Source organism: Podarcis liolepis, assembly GCF_965112155.1.
Source record: "Podarcis liolepis genome assembly, chromosome: 2".
NCBI lineage: Eukaryota > Metazoa > Chordata > Lepidosauria > Squamata > Lacertidae > Podarcis > Podarcis liolepis.
The window spans coordinates 114,625,390-114,650,242 of NC_139555.1; the positions used below are offsets into that span (position 1 = coordinate 114,625,390).

The 24,853-nt window shown below is 48.4% G+C and overlaps 1 protein-coding gene across 4 annotated transcripts in view; it reads right to left on the reverse strand.

Annotated features, from left to right (window-relative positions):
• Positions 1–24,853, reverse strand: part of LOC310701040 (complement C4-A-like) — a 338,535-nt gene that overhangs the window by 285,902 nt on the left and 27,780 nt on the right. For 2 of the 4 annotated variants that reach the window (XR_014522904.1, XR_014522905.1), the window contains exons 17-36: positions 23,401–23,601; positions 21,998–22,109; positions 20,196–20,266; positions 18,600–18,739; positions 17,593–17,802; positions 16,812–16,863; positions 14,832–14,921; positions 13,999–14,202; positions 13,035–13,110; positions 10,966–11,122; positions 10,513–10,653; positions 9,863–10,034; positions 9,508–9,719; positions 8,258–8,416; positions 7,968–8,027; positions 6,259–6,857; positions 5,727–6,079; positions 5,140–5,230; positions 3,850–3,924; positions 2,097–2,202 (exon numbers count right to left, since the gene is read on the reverse strand). Coding sequence is in view for 2 of the 4 variants with exons in the window: in XM_083491039.1 (XP_083347165.1) it covers positions 2,097–2,202; positions 3,850–3,924; positions 5,140–5,230; positions 5,727–5,910; positions 6,764–6,857; positions 7,968–8,027; positions 8,258–8,416; positions 9,508–9,719; positions 9,863–10,034; positions 10,513–10,653; positions 10,966–11,122; positions 13,035–13,110; positions 13,999–14,202; positions 14,832–14,921; positions 16,812–16,863; positions 17,593–17,802; positions 18,600–18,739; positions 20,196–20,266; positions 21,998–22,109; positions 23,401–23,601 (2,607 nt within the window). In the remaining 2 variants the exon portion in view is untranslated. The remainder of the gene's footprint in view (positions 1–2,096; positions 2,203–3,849; positions 3,925–5,139; positions 5,231–5,726; positions 6,080–6,258; positions 6,858–7,967; positions 8,028–8,257; positions 8,417–9,507; positions 9,720–9,862; positions 10,035–10,512; positions 10,654–10,965; positions 11,123–13,034; positions 13,111–13,998; positions 14,203–14,831; positions 14,922–16,811; positions 16,864–17,592; positions 17,803–18,599; positions 18,740–20,195; positions 20,267–21,997; positions 22,110–23,400; positions 23,602–24,853) is intronic. The other 2 variants (XM_083491039.1, XM_083491040.1) reach the window with 1 other exon arrangement.

Here is a 24,853-nt window from a genome sequence, read left to right on the forward strand (position 1 = left end):
GGCAACCCTCCACCAGCAGCGGCAGCGCTGCCGCTGCTGGCGGAGAGGTCCGCGAAGCCTTGGCCGGACAGCTTTTGAAGGCAGGCGGGGGGGGGAGCAAAGACTTTCGCCCCCGCCAGCCTTCAGAAGAGGAAGGCTGGCGGCGGGCAAAAGTCTTTGTCCCCCCTGCCTGCCTTCCCAGGGGCTTTTAAATCGCCCCGGACAGCGGAGAAGTCCTCCGCAGTCCGGGGCGATTTTAAAATGCCGCCCGCCAGCATTTTAAGATCGCCCCGGACAGCGGAGAAGTCCTCCGCTGTCCCGGGGTTTTTTAAAATGCTGGGGGTGGGAAGAAAAGCCCTTGTCCCCCCCCCCAGCCTTCAGAAGAGGTCCGGGGACAGACTGTCCCCGGACCTGGTCTGAAGGCGGTTTCCCTAGGAACGCATTAATTGATTTTCAATGCATTCCTATGGGAAACCGTGCATCACAAGACGAAAAAACCGCAAGACGAAGAGAATTGCGGAACGAATTAATTTCGTCTTGCGAGGCACCACTGTACTTAACCCAAGGTACCACTGTAATGTTTCAGTCTGGATTGTTTTATTTGATGTTTTAATGTGTTGCAAACCACTTTGAGTTTATTTTTTAGAAATATAAAGCGATATAGAAATAACAACAACAACAATTTTGTAATAAGCTTTTGTGAACCTGATCCAGGTTCAAAGTCCTTCCGTTAAATTGCAAGTCCAGAGTATGTCAGGGAACATTAACCATTATATCCCACCCTGATCTCTGTGATTGCCATTGTCATTCCCCAAGTTGGTTAGGTTCATTTGACCACAACAAGAAACCAAGCCTTTAGCATCATCAGCCCAGGATTGCGGAATAAATACTCTGCCAACAGAGATCCAGCAGCTGCCTTCTGTTTCAAGTTTTAAATGCCTGTGGACAAGTCTTCTATTCCACCACCAGACCCATACAGGCAATCAAGAACGCATATTTCCGAAATAGTCAGCTGCTTTCTTATTTTAACTATTTAATGTTTTGTTTTATTTTATGGAGTTATGTACAATTGTTGCAAACTGCCCTGATGGGTGGTGGTTTTTTGCCAATACAGTGGTACCTCGGGTTAAGAACTTAATTCATTCCAGAGGTCCGTTCTTAACCTGAAAGTGTTCTTAACCTGAGGTACCACTTTAGCTAATGGGGCCTCCCGCTGCCGTGCGATTTCTGTTCTCATCCTGAAGCAAAGCTCTTAACCCGAGGTACTATTTCCGGATTAGCGGAGTCTGTAACCTGAAGCGGCTGTAACCTAAAGAGTCTGTAACCCGAGGTACCACTGTAGTGGTATAGAAATATTTTTATAAATAAAAGAAAATACATTTGCTTATCACCAAAACCTCAGCATATTCAACTTTTTTCAGAAAGTGAATGAGGTTATTATTAATTAATTAATTAATTATTAATTAAATTGTATACCGTCCTATGCCTGCAGATCTCCGGGTGGTTACAACATAAAATCACAAAAACAAAAAATACAAAATAAAACCAAAAACAACCCAATAATCTCTCCCCCAACCCCAATAGCGCTTTCCTTCCCTATCTTCTCACTGAGTTACCCCACAAACCGGCACTGGAAATTCTCCCAATGCTCCAAAGCAGATTTAGGGGTTGTGGCAGCACACAAAGGGAGGGGAGAATCTTGTTCCATGAATTCAAAAACTCATTTGACTCCCGCCCAGAGCCAACCTAAGTTAATCCCCTGGATAGAAAATATCAAACTTCTCCAGAACATTTAATGCATGGAAAACACTCTGGCCTAATTCAGACATAGCACCTCTCTCTCTGCCTAGGTTTTAAGCTGCAAGCAACTCCTGTTAAAATTAACCTGGGTAGTTTTGCATGTGGTAATTCAATTACAATCTCAAACTCAGGAGAATGTTGTCATGTCAGGTTACGGTTTAATAAGCAAAAATTATCCCTTAATTGCCTGCTACAGCCAGCGAAGGCAACGCTCTCCTGCTCCCTAAGGCCGCAGCTACTAAACCTTTGCCCCACCAGAAAGATGCGGCCTGGTTCCCCCGCCCCCCCTCAGGCCCTGTGACCTGTCAATCACTTACCTGGTTCATAAAAATCATAGATGGTGGCACTGGCTGGCTGGATTTTCCCCACAGGCACCAGCTGCTTGGCTGTAAATGATACGCATTCGCGTCCAGATGCTGGCACCTATAGATGGGTATATTTAAGAACATAGGATAAAGCCCTTGCCTGCTGTATCGATCTAGTGGCCTGTCTTGTCTAGCATCCTATTCTCACAGTGGCCAGCGGGAGCTGAGCACCACTACCACCTCTGAAATAAGTAAACAAAGCAGCCGACCAACTAAACCACTGCAAAAAGCGACAGAAAAAGATCAGAGGCAAAAATCCAACACAAAGGCCAGAGGGGGAGCACAACAATAATGTAAAGGAAACATATGATGCTGCCTTATATTGGATCAGGCCGCTGGGCAATCTCCCCCAGCTTCCCCCAACCTGATGCCCTCCAAATGGTTTAGATAACTATCAGCTCCAAGGTAGCACAGGGGTCACTGGTACTGGTAATAATAAATAATAATAATAATTTTTTATTTATACCCCCCCTTCCCGGTTCAGAAAACCGGGCTCAGGGTGGCTAACAACAAATTTAAAACACTTAACTGTGACACAGCAAAAAACAACATAAAATACGGTATAAAAAGAAGAAGAAGAAGAAGAAGAAGAAGAAGAAGAAGAAGAGGAGTTTGGATTTGATATCCCGCCTTTCACTCCCCTTCGGGAGTCTCAAAGCGGCTAACATTCTCCTTTCCCTCCCTCCCCCACAACAAACACTCTGTGAGGTGAGTGGGGCTGAGAGACTTCAAGGAAGTGTGACTGGCCCAAGGTCACCCAGCAGCTGCATGTGGAGGAGTGGAGACACGAACCCGGTTCCCCAGATCACGAGACTACCGCTCTTAACCACTACACCACACTGGCTCTCAGTGATAGGGCATGAGGCAGGGAGGCCACCAGTAGGTGGCGCCAGAGCCAATGGCAGTCACAGGCAATGCGTTATCTCCTCCTCTCTGCTGAGTTCTATAATGGCAATGCTGAGACCAAGGAAGGAGGAGGCTGACAGCCAGCGCTACCCGCTGGATGGGATGTAAGTAACGTGGCAGGCTGGAGGCAGATCGAGGCTGGCAAGGCCTCCACTGAGCCCAAAACATCAGAAGGGCACAGGTGTGATTGCCAAGTGCCGTCTATGCAAAGTGGAAGCAGTCCTGCAAAGGCAAAAGCCCTGATAAGTAGAGATGTGAGGGACCAAATCCAGGGCCTCCTGCATATCATTTCAGAGTTGGTTTTGTGCTGTAAGCAGGGAGATCCAAGTTCGAATCCCCACTCGGCCATTAAGCTCACTGGGCCAGTCACTTCAAAAGGGAGGGGACTCCAGCTGCTTGGCTGGAAGGTGCCCTCGAACTCTTGCATCTTTGGGTGGAGGATAGAGAGGCAGGTGTCAGAGTGCGCAGAAACTAGCCTACTGCACAAGGGCAGAATCGACCTTTGTCACTCCGCCCACTTTCACCGCTTTGTCCCGCCCACTTCTGGCATGCGGCCCCCAGAAGGTTGCAGAGAAGCAAATGTGGCCCTTGCTCAGATAAAAAAAGGTTTTCTGGTTCTGCCATATAGTCCAAAGGGGAGTAAATCAAAAGGCAGGTTGGGTGGGTGCCATCCTGGCCTCTTGCACATTGCAACGGGGAGGGGGAGAGAGTTTGTCTGAACTCCTCTGTGCAGCTGCCCTTCCTCCCTGCCCCCCCCGCCTCTGTTCTCATGGCGTAATCCTGCACGCATCTCTCTCACCGAGTCAAAGTAGAGCAGCAGCCGCCGTCCTTGGATCTCCCAGTGGCTGATGTATTGATCGGGGAGAGTTCGGAGCTGGGAGATCAAGGAAAGAAACAAGGAGGTGAAGCGGCAAGCAGGAGCGTGGAGGTCGTAAGGAGAGCTGGGTCTGGTGCAGCGTTCTGTTCTTGCAGTGGCCAACCGGACACCCCCATGGAAACCCGGAAAAGAGGGCCTGAGGACAGAAGCCCTACTCTCTCCCCACCTGCGATTCCCGCCCACTGGAATTGAAGGCTTGTCCAAAAAGGTTCCCTCTCATCCTGTGCCGCTTTCCCCCCAGGAAAACACACTCTTTAGCACTGAATTGGAGCAGGCGTCAATGTTTGCTCTGCTTCAGCGCTAAAGATCGAGTTTCCCCAGGGGGAAGGTGGCAGGAAAGTCTGCAGGAGCTCTAAGAGGCATAAAATAATAATAATAATAATAATAATAATAATAATAATAATAATAATAATAATATATTTATACCACACCTATCTGGCTGGGTTTCCCCAGCCACTCCGGACAGCTTCCAACAGAATATTAACATACAATAATCTATTAAACCTTAAAAGCTTCCCTAAACAGGGCTGCCTTCAGATGTCTTCTAAAAGTCTGGTAGTTGTTTTTCTCTTTGACATCTGGTGATGCCTCCAACAGCAGAGAATATGGCCATTGTGGCAATAATAATAATAATAATAATAATAATAATAATAATAATAATAATAATAATTTTGGAAAACTGTTAAAATGATATACAATGAAATTCAACCAAGGGGATTTGAGGAATTCACTTAACAATGTTATTAAGATCGGTTTAATTACGGCTAGGATTTATGTTTGTTTGTTTGTGCTAATTTTTTTTGGAAAATCAATTTTAAAAATTGAAATAATAATAATAATAATAATAATAATAATAATAATAATAATAATAATAGCCATTGAGGCTACTAAGCAGGATAAGGTTCTCATAGCTGAACGGCATCGCCACAGTCCTTTGTCCTGATGAGGCTCTAGCAGATGAGGCAACTCAGTCAGATGGGCTGGGAATTATTATTATTATTATTACAGCAGACTTAGTGGTGGCCCATAATAGTAGGCCGGGCCCAGCCATTTGTTGGAAGGCTGGTGTGCTAATGGAGCAGCCTGCACTTGTGCTGAGGCATATCTAAAGGCCCCACGGGGAAGGGAACTTGACGGGACTTGGTGGGGGCTTGGCAGGCCTGGACCCTGAGCCTTGTCATATGCCAAAATGCCCACACAGCCTCTGCTCACCTCCTCAAGGTAGTTCTCGTCTGGATGGAAGCCGCTCAGCAGGGTGATGTCCACGATAACCATGCCAGAGACATGAGCCCCTGGTTGTCTCCTGTAGGGAGGAAAGAATTGAAAACAGAAAGGTTAGGGAAAGGATATTCTATTTTTCAGGTAGCGGCAATATTGCACAATGGTTAGAGTGTTGAGCTATAGAGTGTTGGGCTAGCATGCCACTACTGGACCCAGGCAAATACAGTGGTACCTCGGGTTACATACACTTCAGGTTACACACTCCGCTAACCCAGAAATAGTGCTTCAGGTTAAGAACTTTGCTTCAGGATAAGAACAGAAATTGGGCTCCAGCGGCGCGGCGGCAGCAGGAGGCCCCATTAGCTAAAGTAGTGCTTCAGGTTAAGAACAGTTTCAGGTTAAGAACGGACCTCCAGAACAAATTAAGTTCTTAAACAGAGGTACCACTATACTTGCCATCCCCTAAAAGGCAGTGCCCAAAGAGAGGAAGGGAGTTATTTCCTCCTCAAAATGGCCCAGTTCTGGTTAGAACCAGAATATTATGCCCGTTCAAGAAATGTCCATTCATCAAACCTTACCAGAAGCACACATTGTAGGTGACCTCCTTCTGTGCCTGCCCAGGGTCTTTGGCTTCCCTCCTGCGGCGTCGGCGGGCATCAAAGACTTCGATCGGTGACAACGGCTGGTCGGCAGGGTCTGCTTTCAGCTCAGAATCCTCTAGATCATAATCTTCATATTCATAGTAGTAGTCTAATATGTCGGCTGTTGAAAAAGGTCAAGATGGTTAAGAGGAAGGAGCAAATTCCCTACAGGCAACAGTTGTGGCGTTTGAGTTTGAGTTTAGAGGCGAGTTGACATAATAGAAATTTATAAAATTATGCGGTGGCTGAAGAAATAAAAGTTCCCCCCTCTTTCTCTCATAACACTTGAACTTGTAGAAGAAGAAGAAGAAGAAGAAGAAGAAGAAGAAGAAGAAGAAGAAGAAGAAGAAGAGTAGTAGTAGTAGTAGTAGTAGTAGTAGTTTGGATTTGATATCCCGCTTTATCACTACCCGAAGTAGTCTCAAAGCGGCTAACATTCTCCTTTCCCTTCCTCCTCCAGAGCAAACACTCTGTGAGGTGAGTGGGGCTGAGAGACTTCAAAGAAGTGTGACTGGCCCAAGGTGAGTCAGCAGCTGCACGTGGAGGAGCGGGGAATCGAGCCCAGTTCACCAGATTACGAGTCCATCACTCTTAACCACTACACCACACTGGCTCACATAGTGATGAATGCTGGAAGATTCATGACAGATGTATATATAAAGCACTTCTCCACCCACTCAAGAAGGCTGTGGATAATTCAGCGCCAAAGGCCCAGAGGAAAGAAATTTCTGCCTGGAGCCTAAAGACAAGTAACGAAGGTCGCAGGCGAGCCTCCCTGGGGAAAGCGTCCCCCAACCGAGGAGCCACCACTGATAAGGCCTGCTCTTGCATTGCGGCCCTCCGAACCTCTCGTGGAGCGGGCTCACAGAGAAGGGCCTCAGAGGGCAATAGTGGAGCCCACGGTGGTTAATGTGGAGAGTGGCGGTCTCCCCGACCGCAGAATTATAGAAGTGGAATCTGAAGCCCAGACTTACGTGCACGCTGAAAGGAACCACTCACGTCCACCTGCAGCCCGAGAGTCTGGCACGAAGTGTTTTGCACAGCCAAGACGTGGTATTGCTTCAGGACCTGGAAGGGAACAGAGACAGAAGAGGAGTGCTCCTCCTTGCTCTCAAGCTGTGCACTCGCAGTAGCGACACTGGAGTAAAGGTTTGTTCAGAGCCCAGGAGTCTAAGGAGGAGGAAGCTGGCAGGCTTCAGGTAGAAAGTGAGGTAGGGTGCGGGGCTGTAGTAGTAATAGTAGTAATAGTAGTAATAGTAGTAGTAGTAGTAGTAGTAGTAGTAGTAATAATAATAATAATAATTTATTATTTATACCCTTCCTATCTGGTTGGGTTTTCCCAGCCATTCTGGGCAGCTCCCAGCAGAATACAGTGGATGCTTGGGTTGCAAACGTGATCCGTGTGGGATGCACATTTGCAACCCGTAGCGGTCACAACCCGTGTCTGCGCACGCACGGTTTGCGATTCGGTGCTTCAGCACATGCACAAAGCGCGATTTAGCATTTCTGTGCATGCATGACCGCCGAAACCCAGAAACCCGTTCTGGTACTTCTGGGTTTCGGAGGTCCGCAACCTGAAAAAATACAACTTGAAGCATCTGTAACCCAAGGTATGACTATATTAAAAATAGAATCAAACATTAAAAACTTCCCTAAACAGGGCTGCCTTCAGATGTCTTCTAGAAATCATAGATAGTTGTTTATTTCCTTGACACCTGAAGGGAGGGCGTTCCACGGGGTGGGTGCCACTACCAAGAAGGCCCTCTGCCTGGTTCCCTGTAACCTCACTTCTCGCAATGAGGGAACCACCGGTAGGCCCTCGGAGCTGGACCTCAAGTGTCCGGGCTGAACAATGGGGGTGGAGACGCTCCTTCAGGTATACTGGACCAAGGCTGTTTAGGGCTTTAAAGGTCAGCAACAACACTTTGAATTGTGCTCGGGAACTTACTGGGGGCCAATGTGGGTCTTTCAGGACCGGTGTTATGTGGTCCCGGCGGCCACTCCCAGTCACCAATCTAGCTGCTGCATTCTGGATTAGTTGCAGTTTCTAGGTCACCTTCAAAGGTAGCCCCACTTAGAGCACATTGCAGCCCTTCCTGAATATAAAGCTTATACAAATGAGGGAGAAGCAGTTGGTTTTAATTAAAAGCAAAGCAGACAAATGATGAAGCTACTCACGGTTAGAGTTCCTTTCCCCTTCCCTTCCACTTTCAGATTGATGTTACTTCCCATGGAAAACTGAAGGTGGGGAAAAAACAAGGAGGGAAAGTGAACGGCCAGACCAAATAACACTGTAATACCCACACTGTGACAGCAGTCCCCAGGGTTTGCCTCAGGAAGGGGCCTGTGGGCCTATGGATTCTGAAGGGATCCCATGATCCACCCCAGGTCAGGCTGATCTGCCCAAATCAAATCAGGCGAGTGTCCGGAATCCTAGTTTGGCAGGAATCCCTACCCCTCACCCTCACCTGAAGTTCTTCCTGGATCGGATCATTCGACCGCCCAAAGGTAAAGGACCTTGGCAAGCTTTTCCCGGGGATTTTGAGGGTCACTTTCAGCTCGTTGTCCTCCTCCTCGAAGGAGCTGATCCAATAGCGGGACAGAGCTTCTAGCGCCACCACTGTGTCCTGAAAGGAGAGAGAAGTGGGCCACTTTATGAGAGTTTGAGGGGGAAACACAGCCTGCACTGGGCTAGTCCCTGAGAATTTGAGAAATGAGGGCCAGCAGCCACAAAGACTACCCTCCGTGCATTCGTCAAAGCGCCCTTGAAAGCCACCTGAGCTGGTGGCCATCAATAGTCCCTCCGTTTAGTAAGCAGGGACCAGTGGTACCAAATAGTATGGGAAACAGCCCTACTAGAAAAATTAACCAATAAACTGAAACTGACAGATGTATGGCTCCCCTTTATCACATACACAGCCCTAAAGGCAACGACAAAAATCCACCAACAGCATACAAATCAATATGGCTTTTGTTGTTGTTTAGTCGTTTAGTCGTGTCCGACTCTTTGTGACCCCATGGACCAGAGCACGCCAGGCACTCCTGTCTTCCACTGCCTCCCACAGTTTGGTCAGACTCATGCTGGTAGCTTCGAGAACACTGCCCAACCATCTCGTCCTCTGTCGTCCCCTTCTCCTTGTGCCCTCCATCTTTCCCAACATCAGGGTCTTTTCCAGGGAGTCTTCTCTTCTCATGAGGTGGCCAAAGTATTGGAGCCTCAGCTTCAGGATCTGTCCTTCCAGTGAGCACTCAGGGCTGATTTCCTTCAGAATGGATAGGTGTGATCTTCTTGCAGTCCATGGGACTCTCAAGTGTCTCCTCCAGGACGTGATCCAAAACACCCACCCACCCCACTCTCACATGAAAACAAAGACCACCACAGCCAACCACAAATGAGCAATCACACCCTAAGCCAAACCCAACCTCTCTCACCACCAAAGGAACACAAGTGAACAGCAGAGAACCTGCACAAGCAACGCTGACACCAAACCCTACATATAGTAAGTAAAATAGAAACATTGCCACCCGATCCCACCTATCTTCCCCCCTCTCCACCTCTTTCCCCCTTTTCTTCCTAATGTCTCAACAAATGAAACTGATTTGTAAAAATGTTACATGGGGGGAAAAATAGGAGATAAGAGACACTTTTGTAAATCAAGAAAATCTTTAATAAAAAAAGTCCCTCCGTTTTGTAAACATGCCCTGCGGGAGACCATACCTGGGTCGATTTGAAGCCTCCCCCATAGTTCCTCTGCTCCGTCAGCCACCGAGCCACCTTGCCTGCTGAGGCAATGTCGTTTTTCTGCAACAGGTAGAGGAGCCCGTATGCGGTGGCCTCCACCGAGATGGCTGAAGCAGGAGGCACCCGGCCAGGTTTCTTCTCATTCTGCAGCTGGTCCTTCTCCACTTCCCAGAACATCATGGTGTTGTCTGGAAGAAGCATGAGAGGTCAGAATGTAGGGGCCATGCAGATGCGATGTATTGGGGAAGGGGACACACACGCATGGCCAGGATCTCATGCGTTAGCTCGGAATCTGAAAGGCCAGAGTTTTATTGGGATTGAGGGCGATTACTTTTGTCCTCCGTAGCGAGACTCTTCAGGCGGACGCCGGCACTCGCAATGGCTGACTTGTCGTCGGAAGCAATCGACAGGGCGTAGCTGGTGATGGCGACAGGGTACGGGCCCAGGGATTGATCCTCCAGCTTGCGGGAAAGGAAGGCAGTCGCCTGAGCCAGGCCGTTTCTCTGGAAAAGAAGGAAAAGCAAATATTGATTGATACGTATTTGAGTGTTTGTAGCTTGCAATTTGCCATAAGAACACAGCAAGGTGGGATATGCAACATTACAGTGATGTCAAGGGAGGAGGAAGGGAAGGAGGTGGGGAGCCTTGCTGCCTGGGCAGGAAGAGGCAGGATCAGCCAGGAGTCAGGTGCCATGAGGGATAGAAACTTGATTGTGTGTTTTTTTTAAATAAAAAAGTTGAAAATGGAGATTCTGGGCCGGCTGGATTTCCATGTCCAGCATATTACCTGGCTCTCCAGTGGTTTCTTAATATAAGAATAAGAATAATAGTCACATAGTTGTTTATCTCTTTGACATCTGATGGGAGGGCATTCCACAGGGTGGGAGCTACCACCGAGAAGGCCCTCTGCCTGGTTCCCTGTAACCTCACTGCACATATTTTCTGCTTGCCCCGCCGCTGCAGCCTTCCCTTGCTTCTTACCAGTCGGCTCAGCTGTTCCTGCTTCGCTCTTTCCTGCTCTGGATCCGACTCCTCCTCTTTGTACACAGCCAAAGCCTCCTGAAGCGCAATGGTGATGTACGCCGTGAGCGAGATGCCTCCATGAAGGCCGCCAACGCCACCCTGGGGAGGAAAGACAAGGGAACGCATGGCTGACGGAGAATCGATTCACCCTTTCCGAGTCACAATAGAAACCAAAACTCAGCCATCCTTTGAAATTTGCACTCACCTGGTTTTTGTGATGCAGTTCTCCAAACAAAGTTTACAATAATAGTGGGCATAAAAATGAAGATATTGGTGAAATGCTTTATATTATGGGGAAAGTGCTTGCGAAAATGTGTACATAAACCAATGTGTTAATTTGGAGAAATTTGCACGAAAACGCCGGTGAGTTTTCATTAGGTTTGATTTTTTAATGGTTGCTCAGGAGCTCACCTGCATCTCCCGATGATAGACAGGATGTGGGTCTTCGAAGGAACCATCCTCTTTTTGCTTATTCAGCAGCCACTGCACCGTCTCACGGATCTTGGCCTCATCCACCTCTTGGTACTCGCGGCTCAGAGTCAAAACCTTTGTCACAAAAGCCGTCAACCTGGAGGGAAGGAGAGTCGGAGGACAGGCGAATAATCAGACACAGGTGTGGAGATGGCATGCACATGCACATCTGAACACTCGCATGCGCATCCAGGGCCCTTAATGGGAGCTCGTATTTAAAAAGAAGGCACTGAACATGGCTGCAGGGACTGCTCTGCTGACTTGGGGTGCCTCTAAGCGGTCAGAATTATGTTGGAGGTTTTCAAGCGCATACCATAAAACTCAGAGGCCACAACAGTCCTTTTGATGCTGCTAGATCAGTCAAAAGCAACTAATGCTGTTACGAAAGTCAGGTGCCAGTCCCTCTCTCTGCCGAGCAGTCATGGCTGTCAACTTTTCCCTTTTCTTGCGAGGAATCCTATTCAGAATAAGGGAACTTCCCTTTAAAAAAGGGAAACGTTGACAGCTATGCGAGCGGTGGCAAGAGCCCATGGCATCCCAGGCACACACACAGGGTTTGTGTCCCTTTGGAGAATAGAAGACACAGCGGAGACTGTAGTGCTTTGAGAAATAGGGCTCATTTGCCCATTTACACATTCAGTCTGCACAGAGGGAGTCCAGATTTTATGGCATGGCCCAAAAAGCATTGCAGGCAACCTTGCCTCTTCTCACCAAGATGGATCTCAGCCCTGCTTACTCCCAGAAACCCTTGCTTCAAACCTCCTTTTTCCTGTCCCCTCAAACACACACTCCATCACCTTGGTAACAGGATGCTAAAGGATTCCTCACCTCAAAGGCCCTTCAACACCTTTTTGTAACTGCTCTTCTCCCCACAGGCAGCCAGATTGGTTTGCATAAGCCAGCCCAGGATTTCCCTGAATTCCCTGCCTGGCATAGTTCTGCACTTTCATCCATATCCCAATTAATCAAAATCCTAATGTTAACAATGAATCATTTTACCCACATGTATGGCAATATGGTTTGTGCCTGCAAGTGCTTGGGGGCTGCCACACCACTTCCTTTCCAGTATACCTGAAGGAGCGTCTCCCCCCCATCGTTCTACTCAGACGCTGAGGTCCAGTGCCAAGGGCCTTCTGCCCTGTGGAACGCCCTCCCATCAGTTGTCAAAGAGATAAACAACTATCTGACTGGGAGCGACCACATAACACCAGTCTTGAAAGATCTACATTGGCTCCCAGTACATTTCCAAACACAATTCAAAGTGTTGGTGCTGACCTTTAAAGCCCTAAACGGCCTCGGTCCAGTATTCCTGAAGGAGCGTCTCCACCCCTGTCGTTCAGCCCGGACACTGAGGTCCAGCGCCGAGGGCCTTCTGGCGCTTCCCTCACTGCGAGAAGCCAAGTTACAGGGAACCAGGCAGAGGGCCTTCTCGGTAGTGGCACCCGCCCTGTGGGACGCCCTCCCATCAGATGTCAAGGAGATAAACAACTATCTGACATTTAGAAGACATCTGAAGGCAGCCCTGTTTAGGGAAGCTTTTAATGTTTAACGGAATATTGTATTTTAATATTTTGTTGGAAGCCGCCCAGAGTGGCTGGGGAAACCCAGCCAGATGGGTGGGGTATAAATTTATTATTATTATTATTATTATTATTATTATTATTATTATTATTATTATCTGAGCAACAGGGCAGGCCTAATGCAGCAAATCCACTTTTTTAAAAAAGGACTGGACTTTTTTGTGATTTGAAAAGTGACAGGGAAAGGCCTTGAAAATAAAGGGATGAGGGGGTGAATAATGGGAAGACACATAAAACACCTTGCAAAGCAAGCAGAATGCAGGACAAACGCTCACTGAGAGCCAAGGCCAAATGAAGACCAGACATGGCCTAACCACGCAGTGCAAGGGGATTGGGATAAAGATTGATTAAGCAGGTCTAGTATGGCACCATCCCAATACTCGCACCCAGAACCTCTCCTCCCGCCTCCTTCGCAGCGCTGAGTCTCACCAGACACTGCTGGGGTGGGTGATCCAAGCTCCGTAGGACCCGTCTGTCTTCCGGAAAGTGAGGATCCGCTCATAGCCTGCAGTGCAAAAGGCAAACACCCAAAAGACACTGAAATATACTCAGAGTCGCAAAGTGATTTCATGCTCTTTATTCAGCTCATAGTGGTGAGGAGGAATGAATGGAAGTCCCCTCACAGTATCTGCTTTATATACATTATTTACACAATGAGCTGCACATGATTGGCTAATTCCGGAATTCTACTGTAAGCCAATCAGGTTGTGGATTCACTTCTATCTGGAGCAGGATTGGGTGGTTCTTGCCAACCAATCATACTGCTGCATTGTTCTAGGACCAATCAGACTGCTGCATTCTGAATCCTATTGTTCTAGGACCAATCAGACTGCTGCAGTTTGGATCCTATTCAACTCAGTACATAACAGACACCTATCATGGCTGCTTTGCTTACTCTCTGCAAAACATCCATAAGGATTTCCTCGTTTTATTTTTATTTTTGGCGGCATAGGGGTAAAGGAAGAAACAGGCCAGGATCCTTCAGGGGCCAAGCGTGAGTGAAGGCAGATCCTTAAAACGAACGAATGGAGTGGGAGATCCTCAGCTGATCCATGCTCTAGGGAAGTCTCTCTGAGCTTGAGGCCAAGGCCAAATGGTCCTCCTACTTCCCTGCCCCCACCCCCCAAATTGGCCTGCTCCAATTGGCACATGGAAATGGACTGCAAGGCAGGATGGGGAGGTGGAGTTGTGGCGTCACGGGCACCAGCCAATCAGTGCTGCTGCCTCTTTGGGCTACTGAGCTGTTAGCTAAGAATGAACGTGGCCAGTCTGTTTATATATAATTCTATAGTATGCTTTTCCTGGTGAAAATTGCAGGTGTGTAAATTACCGGGGCGTGTGCAGTAATTTGTAAGTTAATACAGTTTTCCCAGCATGCATCATGGCCCATCACCTGAACGGAGGTTTTCCAGTGCTTTTTCCTTGCTCTCTGGTTTCAGGTGCAGCCACTGCTCTGTCTTGTCCAGGTACTGCATGGCATAGACTCCGGGGGCCAGCAGGACCATGGTTTGCTCCCCACATCCCTGGGGAACCCTCAGCAGAGACGAGAGGCCGTCCGGGGTCAGGGAGCTCTGAAGGACGTCAGCAGGCACGGAGCCTGGTGGCCCAAGGCAAAACAATGGTTCAGAACACGGCACGGGCCAGCGAGGGAAAACAACAAAACTACTTCCCATCTTCCCCCTACCACAACCCCGGCCAACTGTTATGCTTTTAAAACAATGTTTGCACAAGGCCCGGGCCGCAGCAACACAGTCCATTTAAAGCACTGTGGCACCACCTTGAACTGTCATGGCTTCCTGCAAAGGATTATGGGAGGTGCAGTTTGCTAAAGGAGCTGTTAGGAGACTATTCCTCTCCCAAATTTCCCTGTGAAGAATTGATTGTTAAGCCATGCTAGGAACTGTAGCTCTGGGAGGGGAACAGGGGTCTCCCTTAACAAACAGAAAAATAGGTATTATTATTATTATTATTATTATTATTATTATTATTATGTTTGTTTGTTTAAGGTTCTGATAATTCTCTGTTGGAGACCCACAGCGTCCCCTGCTCGCTTGATTCAAACCAGTTTAATCTGCCATGCCAGTGTGCCGCTACAACCTGGAAATCTTTTAACTGCCAGATGGAGAATAAGTGAAACTAAAGGAAGGTTTGGCATCGAGATTCCTGTATCGCAAGGGCTTCCAACTCTACAATTCTATTATTCCCTCTCTGGCTTGTTCCTTGCACCTGTCAAACGGACGCTCATCTTGAAGTCGCTGCCGGGAATGGCGTTGGAGGGAATCTCGCCTGAAATCTCCACCGTTCTGGTGCGCCCATCTGTCTCGAACGGGAGAAAAAAGAAGGGGAAACATTGGTAGCTCCTCACCACTCCAAGCCAACAGCTTCTGCAGCCCTTCCGAATAATTTAGGGATCTGGGATTCACAGCCTCCCCCCTTTGCCAGCGCAGACTACCATGGTCTGTATTACTTCCTGGGAACATCAGGCAGCCTCCCCAAAAAGCCTGTTTGAAATTTCCTTAGAGCAGGTAAGTTCCTGTGCATAAAGAATGTGAGAAGAGCTCTGTAGCAGGATCAGGCCATGGGCCCATCATAACGTAGCACCCTGTTCTGACAGTGGCAACCCCAGGTGCATTTTGGGTAGCCCTATAATGGAACAGTGACACTCCTCATGTTCTAGCTCACAAGACGTCTCTAATCCTTTCCAATAGCCAAGCATTCGGATGATCCTAGATGTAATAAATCATAATAATTTGGGAGATTGCCACTATACACATAAGCCCTTTGTAGCTTAGGGCCCTTGTATCTACGGGACTGCCTCTCCTAGTATGCCCCGCAGAGGACCTTAAGGTCCATGAATAACCATAGTTTAGAGGGCCCTGGCCCTAAGGAAGTCATACTATCCACCACCAGGGCCAGGGCCTTTTCAGTGATGGCTCCGACCTGGTGGACTGCTCTGTCCCATGAGACTAGGGCCCTGCAGGATTTAACCTCCTTCCGTCGGGCCTGTAAGACAGAGCTATTCTGCCTGGCGTTTAATTTGAATTCAGCCTGATCTTTTGTTTCCCTTCTCTTCCCTCCCCCTCCCCTTTTATGAAGATCACCTGCTCTGAGACCCCACAGCTAATTCTCCCCTGGCCTCCTTGCTGGCCCAAGTAGGACCAATTCAGCCAGCTAGCCCTGGGGATTATCTCATACAGTGGTGCCTCGCAAGACGAAAAGAATCCGTTCCGTGAGTCTCTTCGTCTTGCGGTTTTTTTGTCTTGCGAAGCAAGCCCATTAGCGGCTTAGCGGATTAGCGCTATTAGCGGCTTAGCGGGCTTAGTGGATCAGCTGATAAGCAGTTTAGCGGCTTAGCGGATCAGCTGATAAGCGGCTTAGCGGATCAGCTGTTAAGCGGCTTAGCGGATCAGCTGATAAGCGGCTTAGCGGCTTAGGATCAGCTGATAAGCGGCTTAGTGGCTTGGGAAAAGGGGGGGGGAGGAAAAAACCCCCCACAGGAACTCGCAAGACATTTTCGTCTTGCGAAGCAAGCCCATAGGAAATTCGTTTTGCGAAGCACCTCCAAAACGGAAAACCCTTTCATCTAGCGGGTTTTCTGTCTTGCGAGGCATTCGTCTTGCAGGGCACCACTGTACTTATTTCCCCTAAATTGATTTTTGAATTTTGAATTTTATTGTTAATCACATTTTTATACTGTATTTTATGCTGCTTTTATAATTGTGTTTAAAATTGTTAGCCACCCTGAGCCCGGTTTTTGAACCAGTAAGGGTGGGGTATAAATAAAGGTTTATTATTATTATTATTATTATTATTACTATTATACTGCGTATGCTACTCTGCAGATAGAGGCAGGCAAGAGTGCAGGCTCTCTGCTCACAAGCTCCCATCTTCCAAACCACAAGTGCAAGAAATATCATCAATACTGGAATTGACTCTTGAATACTAGCCATGCTGGCGGGGGGCATATCTGGAGGGTCTCAGGTGCCCCCTCCTTATCTGACTTCTCTTTTGAGGTTGGGGGTTTCTTTTTACTTTCTCCATTTTTTAAAAGGATGCTCAGCTGCTATCCACCTATGGGGGACAGGGGGATATAACCCATGTAATGCTTTGGGTGTGGTGTATGTATGCATGTTCTGTATTTAAACGCTGTTTCTGCACCACCCACCCTCAGGAACTGGGTTTCAGATCTGTGTTCAAGTCTCCTACCTTTACTATCCAGGGAAACGGAATATTCCTCCACCTGGACGGCACCCTCTTTCTGCAAATGAAGAAGAATTGGAATAACACTAAGAGGACCTGGAATTTAATTTAATTGGAAGTATAATTGCTCATTTATCTTCAGTTGGACGGAAGAATGAAAGGAGTCTGTGAACTTGCCAAGCAACTGATAAGGTTCATTACTGAGTCATCTGCAATTCGACAGACCACTCCTCTTCCCAGGCTGAGAGGGGAAATGGTGAAAACAGGTTATTCACTGGGACAGGGGGATTTTTGCAGCTGTTGTTAAAGTTGCTAAACAACAGAGAAATGGAGAAATTTCTGAAACAACCATGGGACATCAGCTTCGCCCAAGACATGATGGAAAACAGCAACAGCAGGGGGAAAGAAGGACATAACACCTATGTCCCCACTGTGGAAGGATGTGTGGGTCCAGAATTGGCCTCCACAGTCACTTACGGACTCACTGTTAAAACAGTTACAGATAGGTAGCCGTGTTGGTCTGCCATAGTCAAAATAAAAAAATTCCTTCCAGTAGCACCTTAAAGACCAACTAAGTTAGTTCTTGGTATGAGCTTTCGTGTGCATGCACACTTCTTCAGATACAGTGTTTATGGAAGACAACCTTACTCGGCTACGAGTGATCACCAAAGGAGGAGGAGAAGGAGAAGGAGAAGGAGAAGAAGAAGAAGAAGAAGAAGAAGAAGAAGGTGGGCCCAGAGTGGTCTTGGGAGCGGAAAAACATTCCCCGTGATGAAAGGCCTCTTACCTCGACCCTCAGTTTCTTGGAGACTTTGTCCCCTCCCCCGAAGCCACCAAGGGCGACGACCGTGATGGGGATGTCGGCCGCTCCCATGGGAACCAACACAAAGGGGATGGGGACCGCAGAGTTCCCGGGCACCTCCACCCGCTGCTTCCGTGCTGGGCCTACAGTGGCAGGAGAGCAGAGGCCGTCATGGGGCTCCAGGTATACTGACACCTAGAAAGGGGACAAAAGAAAGAATCAAGAGGCAGAAGAATCCGATCAAGCAGCATTCAACTGAGGTTTTTTTACTCAGGGCTGACCTGCCGAAACTGACATGCCTTGCTTTTCGGTGGGTTTTCTCCAAGTAAAAATTACCGTAACTGAATAGACCGTGGATACACAGGTGGAGTTTATTTTATTTTTTCAAATATAGATTCTGAAAGGTGCGTGTGCACGGCCTGCTTTCCTTTCTGGTAAACAGGTTTCGCAAGTTTCGGTACCGTTTTGAAAACCTGCAATGCCTATTTTGGCCACAGGCAACGGTGGAATAACATATATAAATAAAATTAACCACAGCCAATGACAGGTAGTGCCGCCTCCTGATTGGTTGAAAGTAAGAAGGCAGGCAGGTGGGAGCAAGCGGAGGTTGGTGGGGCAGTGATCCTTTTGCCTCAATGCTTAACAGCCATAAGGCTTCCTTATTTGCCCTCTTCAGCTATTTCATTGCAATGCCTGCTCAGAAATCTTCTGTGGAACCGGCTCCACTCTTTCTGTACCTGCCTCATGCTGCTTGCCTTGGCTTTTTTGGGCTGACAGCAGTTCCCAGGGACTCGCATAGGAAGCTGCCAGGTCACCTCAGTGTTGTCTGCACTGTCTGGCATCAGTTTTCCTGGGTTTCCAGAGAGGGTATGGTCACGGTCCCTAGCAGAAGCCCTAGGTAGTGAACCAGGGGCCTTCTGCACCCAAAGCAGGTGACCTGTGCAGGCACAGGATCAGCGGAAGGGAGAGGAGATTGTGGGGGCTTTGCTTACGCTGATGGGATCAGGCTGGTAGTTGTAGAGAACCGGCTGAAGCTCGATCTGTTCAAACTGCTTCACTGAGTAGGGCAGCCGGAGAGAGATGTGGAAGTTCTGGAAGACTCTGACCCGAACGGGTTCTGAGACGCAGATGCCTGAGAGAACGAGAACGAATGAGCCCCCAGTGAAGGAGGAGGGAGGGAGAGAAATATGGACAACCGGATAACCAGAGGGAATGACGTTTCCTGGTTGTATTTTTTTGCAGGAGACACAGGATTAAGAAAAGATCAGAACGGCAACACAGACTTCCAGAACTGAGCTGAAAGCTGCCGTTTTGCTGGCAGGTCCCTGGCACAGATATTATTTTATTATTGTCCTTATTATTAATTGCTTGCACCGGGACCCTAAGGTGTATATTTTCCGAGCACAATGTCGGTGCTGACCTTTAGAGCTCTAAATGGCCTCGGACCAGTATACCTGAAGGAGCGTCTCCACCCCCAGCCTGGACACTGAGGTCCAGCACCGAGGGCCTTCGGGCGGTTTCCTCACTGCAAGAAGTGAGGTTACACAGGGAACCAGGCACAGGGCCTTCTCAGTAGTGGCGCCCACCCTGTGAAATGCCCTCTCATCAGATGTCAAGGAAATAAACAACTATATCTGGAGGCAGCCCTGTTTAGGGAAGTTTTTAATGTTTGATGTTTTATCTCTTTTTATTATTATTAAAATTCTGTTGCAAGCTACCCAGAGTGGCTGGGTAAACCCAGCCAGATAGGCAGGGTATAAATAATAAATCATTTTTATTATTTTTATTTTTATTTAGGTAGGTTCTAAAAATATGCACCTCAAGGTGAAGAGGTGTGCCTTCCACATTCACCAAAAGCTGTATAATGAATGTGCCATGCCTTCTCCTGGATAACTCACTCTAACTACAGAATTCAAGGGCACAACCCCTACTTGCCTACCATTGGTTGCCACCCCGCATGAATGTGTTCAATTTGTGCCATGTGCGATGCCATGTACACCTGAAAATGCACCTCTGAAGCTTTATTGAGGTGCCTGTCAATCAAGGAGGTGAAACTGGTGAACACACAAACGCGGGTCCTTTTTGGTGGTGGCTGCACCGTTGCTGAAGGCAATTTCATTGGACATCTGGCAGGCCCTGAGAATTGTGGCTTTTTAAAAGGCCTTAAAGATTCGTTTCTTTGCTGAAGCCTTCAGTTAATTAAAGAGATTTGAGCTGCATGATTACTATTTTGGATCGATTTGGATAGTTTTTCTATATTTTGCTGGCATAATGCTGGCTTTTGGGTGTTTAGTACTGTTTGCAATGCTGTTTTGTTCAGTTATAATTTTTTTAAAAGCCTATTTCACTGCATGCTGATATCAGATTGCGAACTGTTTTGAGAAGATGTGCCATTTGTAGAAAGCAGTAAATAATAATTTAGGCTTATGCGGCATGGCAGAAGGGGTTGGGTGTTATGATGGGTTTGTGTAGTCAGTTGAATGAAAATGGATGAATTAAACCCTGAAAGGGATAAATGAGTATTTAAGGTACCAGCAGCTAGAGAGTACAGTGTTTTGGTCCTAGAAATACAAAAATGCCCAGCTCACCATTCCTATTAGACATGCTAACAGCCTGGATCTCCCAGGTGGTGATGGAATCAGGAAGAAGCACGTTTGTCCTGTGGGAGACAGAAATGGAGCCTAAATATACTGTGAGAGGCAGGAAGGGACCAACATGGCGGAAGAGTAAGCCAATCACGTGGGGCCCATTGTGTAAATATTGTATTTAAAGCAGACATTCTGGGGGAACTTCCATTCCTCCTCACCACTATGAGCTGAATAAAAAGCATGAAATCCACTCTCGACTCCGAGTATATTTCAAGAACCAAGCCTCAGGTGACCAAGCCCAGTCATCTTAGACCTGCCACATCCACACAATGTCTTGAAAGCACCCTTATTCTACTCGTGGAGATTCCTGGGAACTACAGCATGTAAAAGGATGTCAGGAACTGTAGCTCTGCAAAAGAGCTATAATTTCCCCAAATTCTTTTGGGAATTATAGGGAGAGAGCTACCTAAACTGAATAGTAACTTATTCATGTGTGCAACTACAGCGGCAGGAATGTTGCTCGCCCAAAAATGGAAAGAAGCAGAAGTCCCAGCAAAAGAAGAACGGATAGATAAACTAATGGAGTATGCAGAAATGGCGAAACTTACCAGAAGAATAAGAAATCAACACAATAAACTTTATCAAAGAATGGAAATGGTTCATTGAGTATTTACAGATAAATTGTAAACAGATAAGAACATTGGAGGGATTATTGTAATAACCTGCAGTTTCGTAAGTATATATTTAAAGAAGATGAAGAAATGAACAAATTAAGTTAATTTGGATAGGCAGAAGATATTAAAAATAAATGTAAGGAACTGCAGAAAGAGGAGGAAGTCAAGTTTTGAAATGATAAAATGACTGTAAAATTAGTGAAATGTATAAACCTGAAAAGCATAAATAAAATAATTAAAAAAGGAATTGTAGTTCTGCAAGGACAGCAAACCAGTAGTTTTGGGGGGCAGGGCATCACGGGAGATGATGCTACAGCATTCAAACTATACGCCACAACAGCTACTGTGGGCAGCGGCGTAGCGTGGGTTGTCAGCACCTGGGGCAAGGCAAGTAATTTGCGCCCCCTAAACCATGGATTTGCGCCCCCTAACCCTACAAATCTATGCCTATGAATGATGGTCCCTCTCTCTCTCTCTCTTTCTCATATTCCAATTGATTCCCATTTCCGCCGATCGATCCCCGAAGCTCTCACCCAGCAAAATTCGTGCGTAATTACGCTTCGCCATCCCTAATTCTGCCGCTTCCACCGGGAAATCATGACGCTGCGTTTCTCCTCTCCAAACTTTCCCCGGCCCTTTGCCGGCTGGTGCAGCCCTTTTGGCTACGAGCTCCCCTCCTTCCGACCCCACCTCCCCGTCCAGCCTCCCTACCTCCTGAAAAAAGGCGACGGCGCTGAGCAGGACACCCCCGCGGCCATCGGAGAGAGGCGGGCCGAGGGAGGCAAGCCAATGGGCGAGGCGGGGGTAGGTGGCCACGGGGATGGGCGCTGCCGCAGTCCTCGGGTGGGCAAGGTAGGAGCAGGCAGAGGCTGGCCGGCCGCTCTGACAATAGGGGCGGGCCGAGGGCACGACGGGGCTGGGCCCTCTGGACTCGCGCCCCCCCAGATGTTGCGCCCGGTGCGGCCGGCACCCCTGGCACCCCCCACGCTACGCCACTGACTGTGGGAGTCAAATTTCATTGCTGATCTACTGCAAATCACTCAGAGATCTATCTGCAGATCCCGGTCTTCTGTCTACCTACCTTCTGTTCCCAGGATGCCTTGAGGCCCAGCTCTCTGACCTACTTACGTGAAGGTCCGCTCCACATCGTACGATTTCCAGAGCCAGCTCTCGGGGAAGACGCTCCGCACTTGAATGAACTCCTCATCGAATAAGTCCTCTTCCAGCTCCTGGGTTTGTGCTGCACAGAAAGCGGAAGTTCCATGTTGAGAGCTGGGCTGAGGGATAGAGTTTGCACCCCTTCTCTGCCTTCCCTTCTCCTGAAGAAATCTCACAAGGCAGCAGAGGTTTTGGATCAGAGACTTCCTTCTCCTAGATGGGCTACTTTCTCAGGTGGATGAGCCCCATCTGCCCCTACGCATAGCTGTCAACTTACAGATTTGAAAATAAGGAACCAGCAGCCTTGAAAATAAGGGAACAGCAGCCAAAATAAGGGATTTTAGTCAACCAGTTAAAAGGGACCAGATAATTTTGGAGAGTAGCGCCGGTTTTTAGCCCTTCGTTTCCAGAGGTTGCTGCTCAAGACACCTGCCGATGAAACACTGCAATTAAATAACTACAAGCAGCAACCACTTTTCGCGCAAAACGAAGTCCAAGCTACGAAGATGCTGCTGCACTTCTGTATCTTTTCTCTCGTGCTCCATCTGCAGCTCTCAGTTCCATCAGGCGGGGCGGGAGGAAGGGGGGGGGGAAATAGCGCCCGAAGTAAACCCGCAGATCAGACTATCTATGCTAGTCTACCACTACAAATCTATGGGAGAAGCGCTTGCGGTCCTTCCCTTGTAGCCCTTGGAACACCTGCCCACGCCTCCGCCTCTCCCTCCTCTCTCTGAACTGCTTTCTCTATGGTTGCCCTCGCTCTCCTCTCAAGGCTCCTCATCAATTCATAGACCATGGCAGGCTGCCCATCTCATTTGGGTCCTTCGGCGGCACAGCCGCAGTACAGCCTAGCGGGAGCGGCGGTGACGGGCAGAGGAGAGGCCCCTGGCAGAGACGCTCAGTTTGGCTAGGAGGATGGTGGCGGAAGGGCCTGAGGCTCCCACCAGTCCCGATGGGGAGGGGTTCCCGGGGGCCGAGGCTGGTGAGAGGAGGCTGGAGGGGGGCAGGCCGGGCAGCCAAGCAACACAGTTGGAGCCTCCCTCCTCCCTGGCCGGCAGGGAGGGAGGGAGAGGAGCTGCTTCCTTTGAAACCCGGGAAATTTAAGGGACATCCATCAATAAGGGACAGCAGTGGGACATGGCACTAGGATAAGGGACTGTCCCTCCAAATAAGGGACGGTTGACAGCTATGCCCCTACGAGAATCTTTGATAATATGGCACCCTGAGTGAGGCCACAATTTTGCAACCCCCAATGGGTATTCTAAGTTATCAATCTTCTCAATTTTGTGCATGCCCCCCCAGCTCAGTGCCTTGTGTGGGGGAACTGCCCGTGCCACCCTAAATCTGGCTAGGCTCCCGATCTCTCGACTCACTCCGTCCAAGGCTGTGGGATCCCCAGGATTTTCGCCGTAGGCCTGCAGCAACTTTGCAGCAATCCAAGAAGGCTTGGCGACACTGCTGGGAGTCTGGGCCCTGGATCCGCTTGGCACGGTCCTCACACGTCAGCTTTTGGCGCAGCAACACCATGCCCCCCTGGCAACACCGCCGAAGCTCTGGGGTTTGGTACTTGGAAACTGCAGAGAGGAAAGAAGGACCAAAAAGCAGCTGAATGAGTGGATGGGAAAGGAAAGCCTGGGGGTTGGGGGGCCGGGAGAGAGAGAAACCAAAATAAACGCAGCCACTTGTTCAGGCCTCTTTCACATTATTGCAAGGACAGAGGGGTTGTACGTGGGAAGGAAACCAAGGGGGAACTGATCTGTGCGCTCCAAAGCTAAGCATTTAAAGGTAAAGGGACCCCTGACCATGAGGTCCAGTCATGGACAACTCTGGGGTTGCAGCACTCATCTCACTTTATTGGCCAAGGGAGCCGGCGTACAGCTTCCGGGTCATGTGGCCAGCATGACTAAGCCGCTTCTGGCAAACCAGAGCAGCGCACGGAAATGCCGTTTACCTTCCCGCTGGAGCGGTACCTATTTATCTACTTGCACTTTGACGTGCTTTCGAACTGCTAGGTTGGCAGGAGCAGGGACCGAGCAATGGGAGCTCACCCATTGCGGGGATTCGAACCGCCGACCTTCTGATCGGCAAGTCCTAGGCTCTGTGGTTTAACCCACAGCGCCAAAGTGCTGAAAAGACACATGGTGCTTCGTTTTCAAGAGAATGGCGTCCAAGTTCTGTTACGTACAGCAGAACTTGACGGGAAGCACAAGCCCTCCAAACCATTTGCCCAGATTGCAAGCGCAGAAAACAGTAGAACTAACTGAAAGGCAACACATGGAGATCTACATCAATGGTTGCAGCGCATCCCTAATTATAATTCTTGCATAATTATGATATTATTGTACAATCTTAGAAGGTTGCATCATCTTGGAAGGGTGAGTGGCTGTGACGGACGGATGTCAGACTGACTGATGGGTGTCAGATCCACCAACGACATCAGCAAGGACTTGCTGGTCTTAACTGTGTTGTTATAACAATTGTCACTTTAAGAAACTTGTGCTTTCTTTTCCCTCCTCCCTCCCCTTTCTTTTTCCTCTTGTGTCGTGTCTTTTTCGACTGTAAGCTTTTTCGATCTTCACTCCGAGTGCCCCTTTGGCTAAATAAATGGACAATGAATATACAATAGCAAACACGTGATTAAAAAAATCCAGGTAGAGTGTTTCAAAGGTGTCAGAGTGTGTGCCTCAGTTGAATCTGACTTCAGCGCTGGCAATGGGGCAGCATCCTCCGCCACACCTGAGGGGAGTAGACTGGCATTGGGGCACAGGACTGGCCCCACGGGGGACACACAGCTCTGTCTCCGACACCTTGCCACCATTCTCTGCC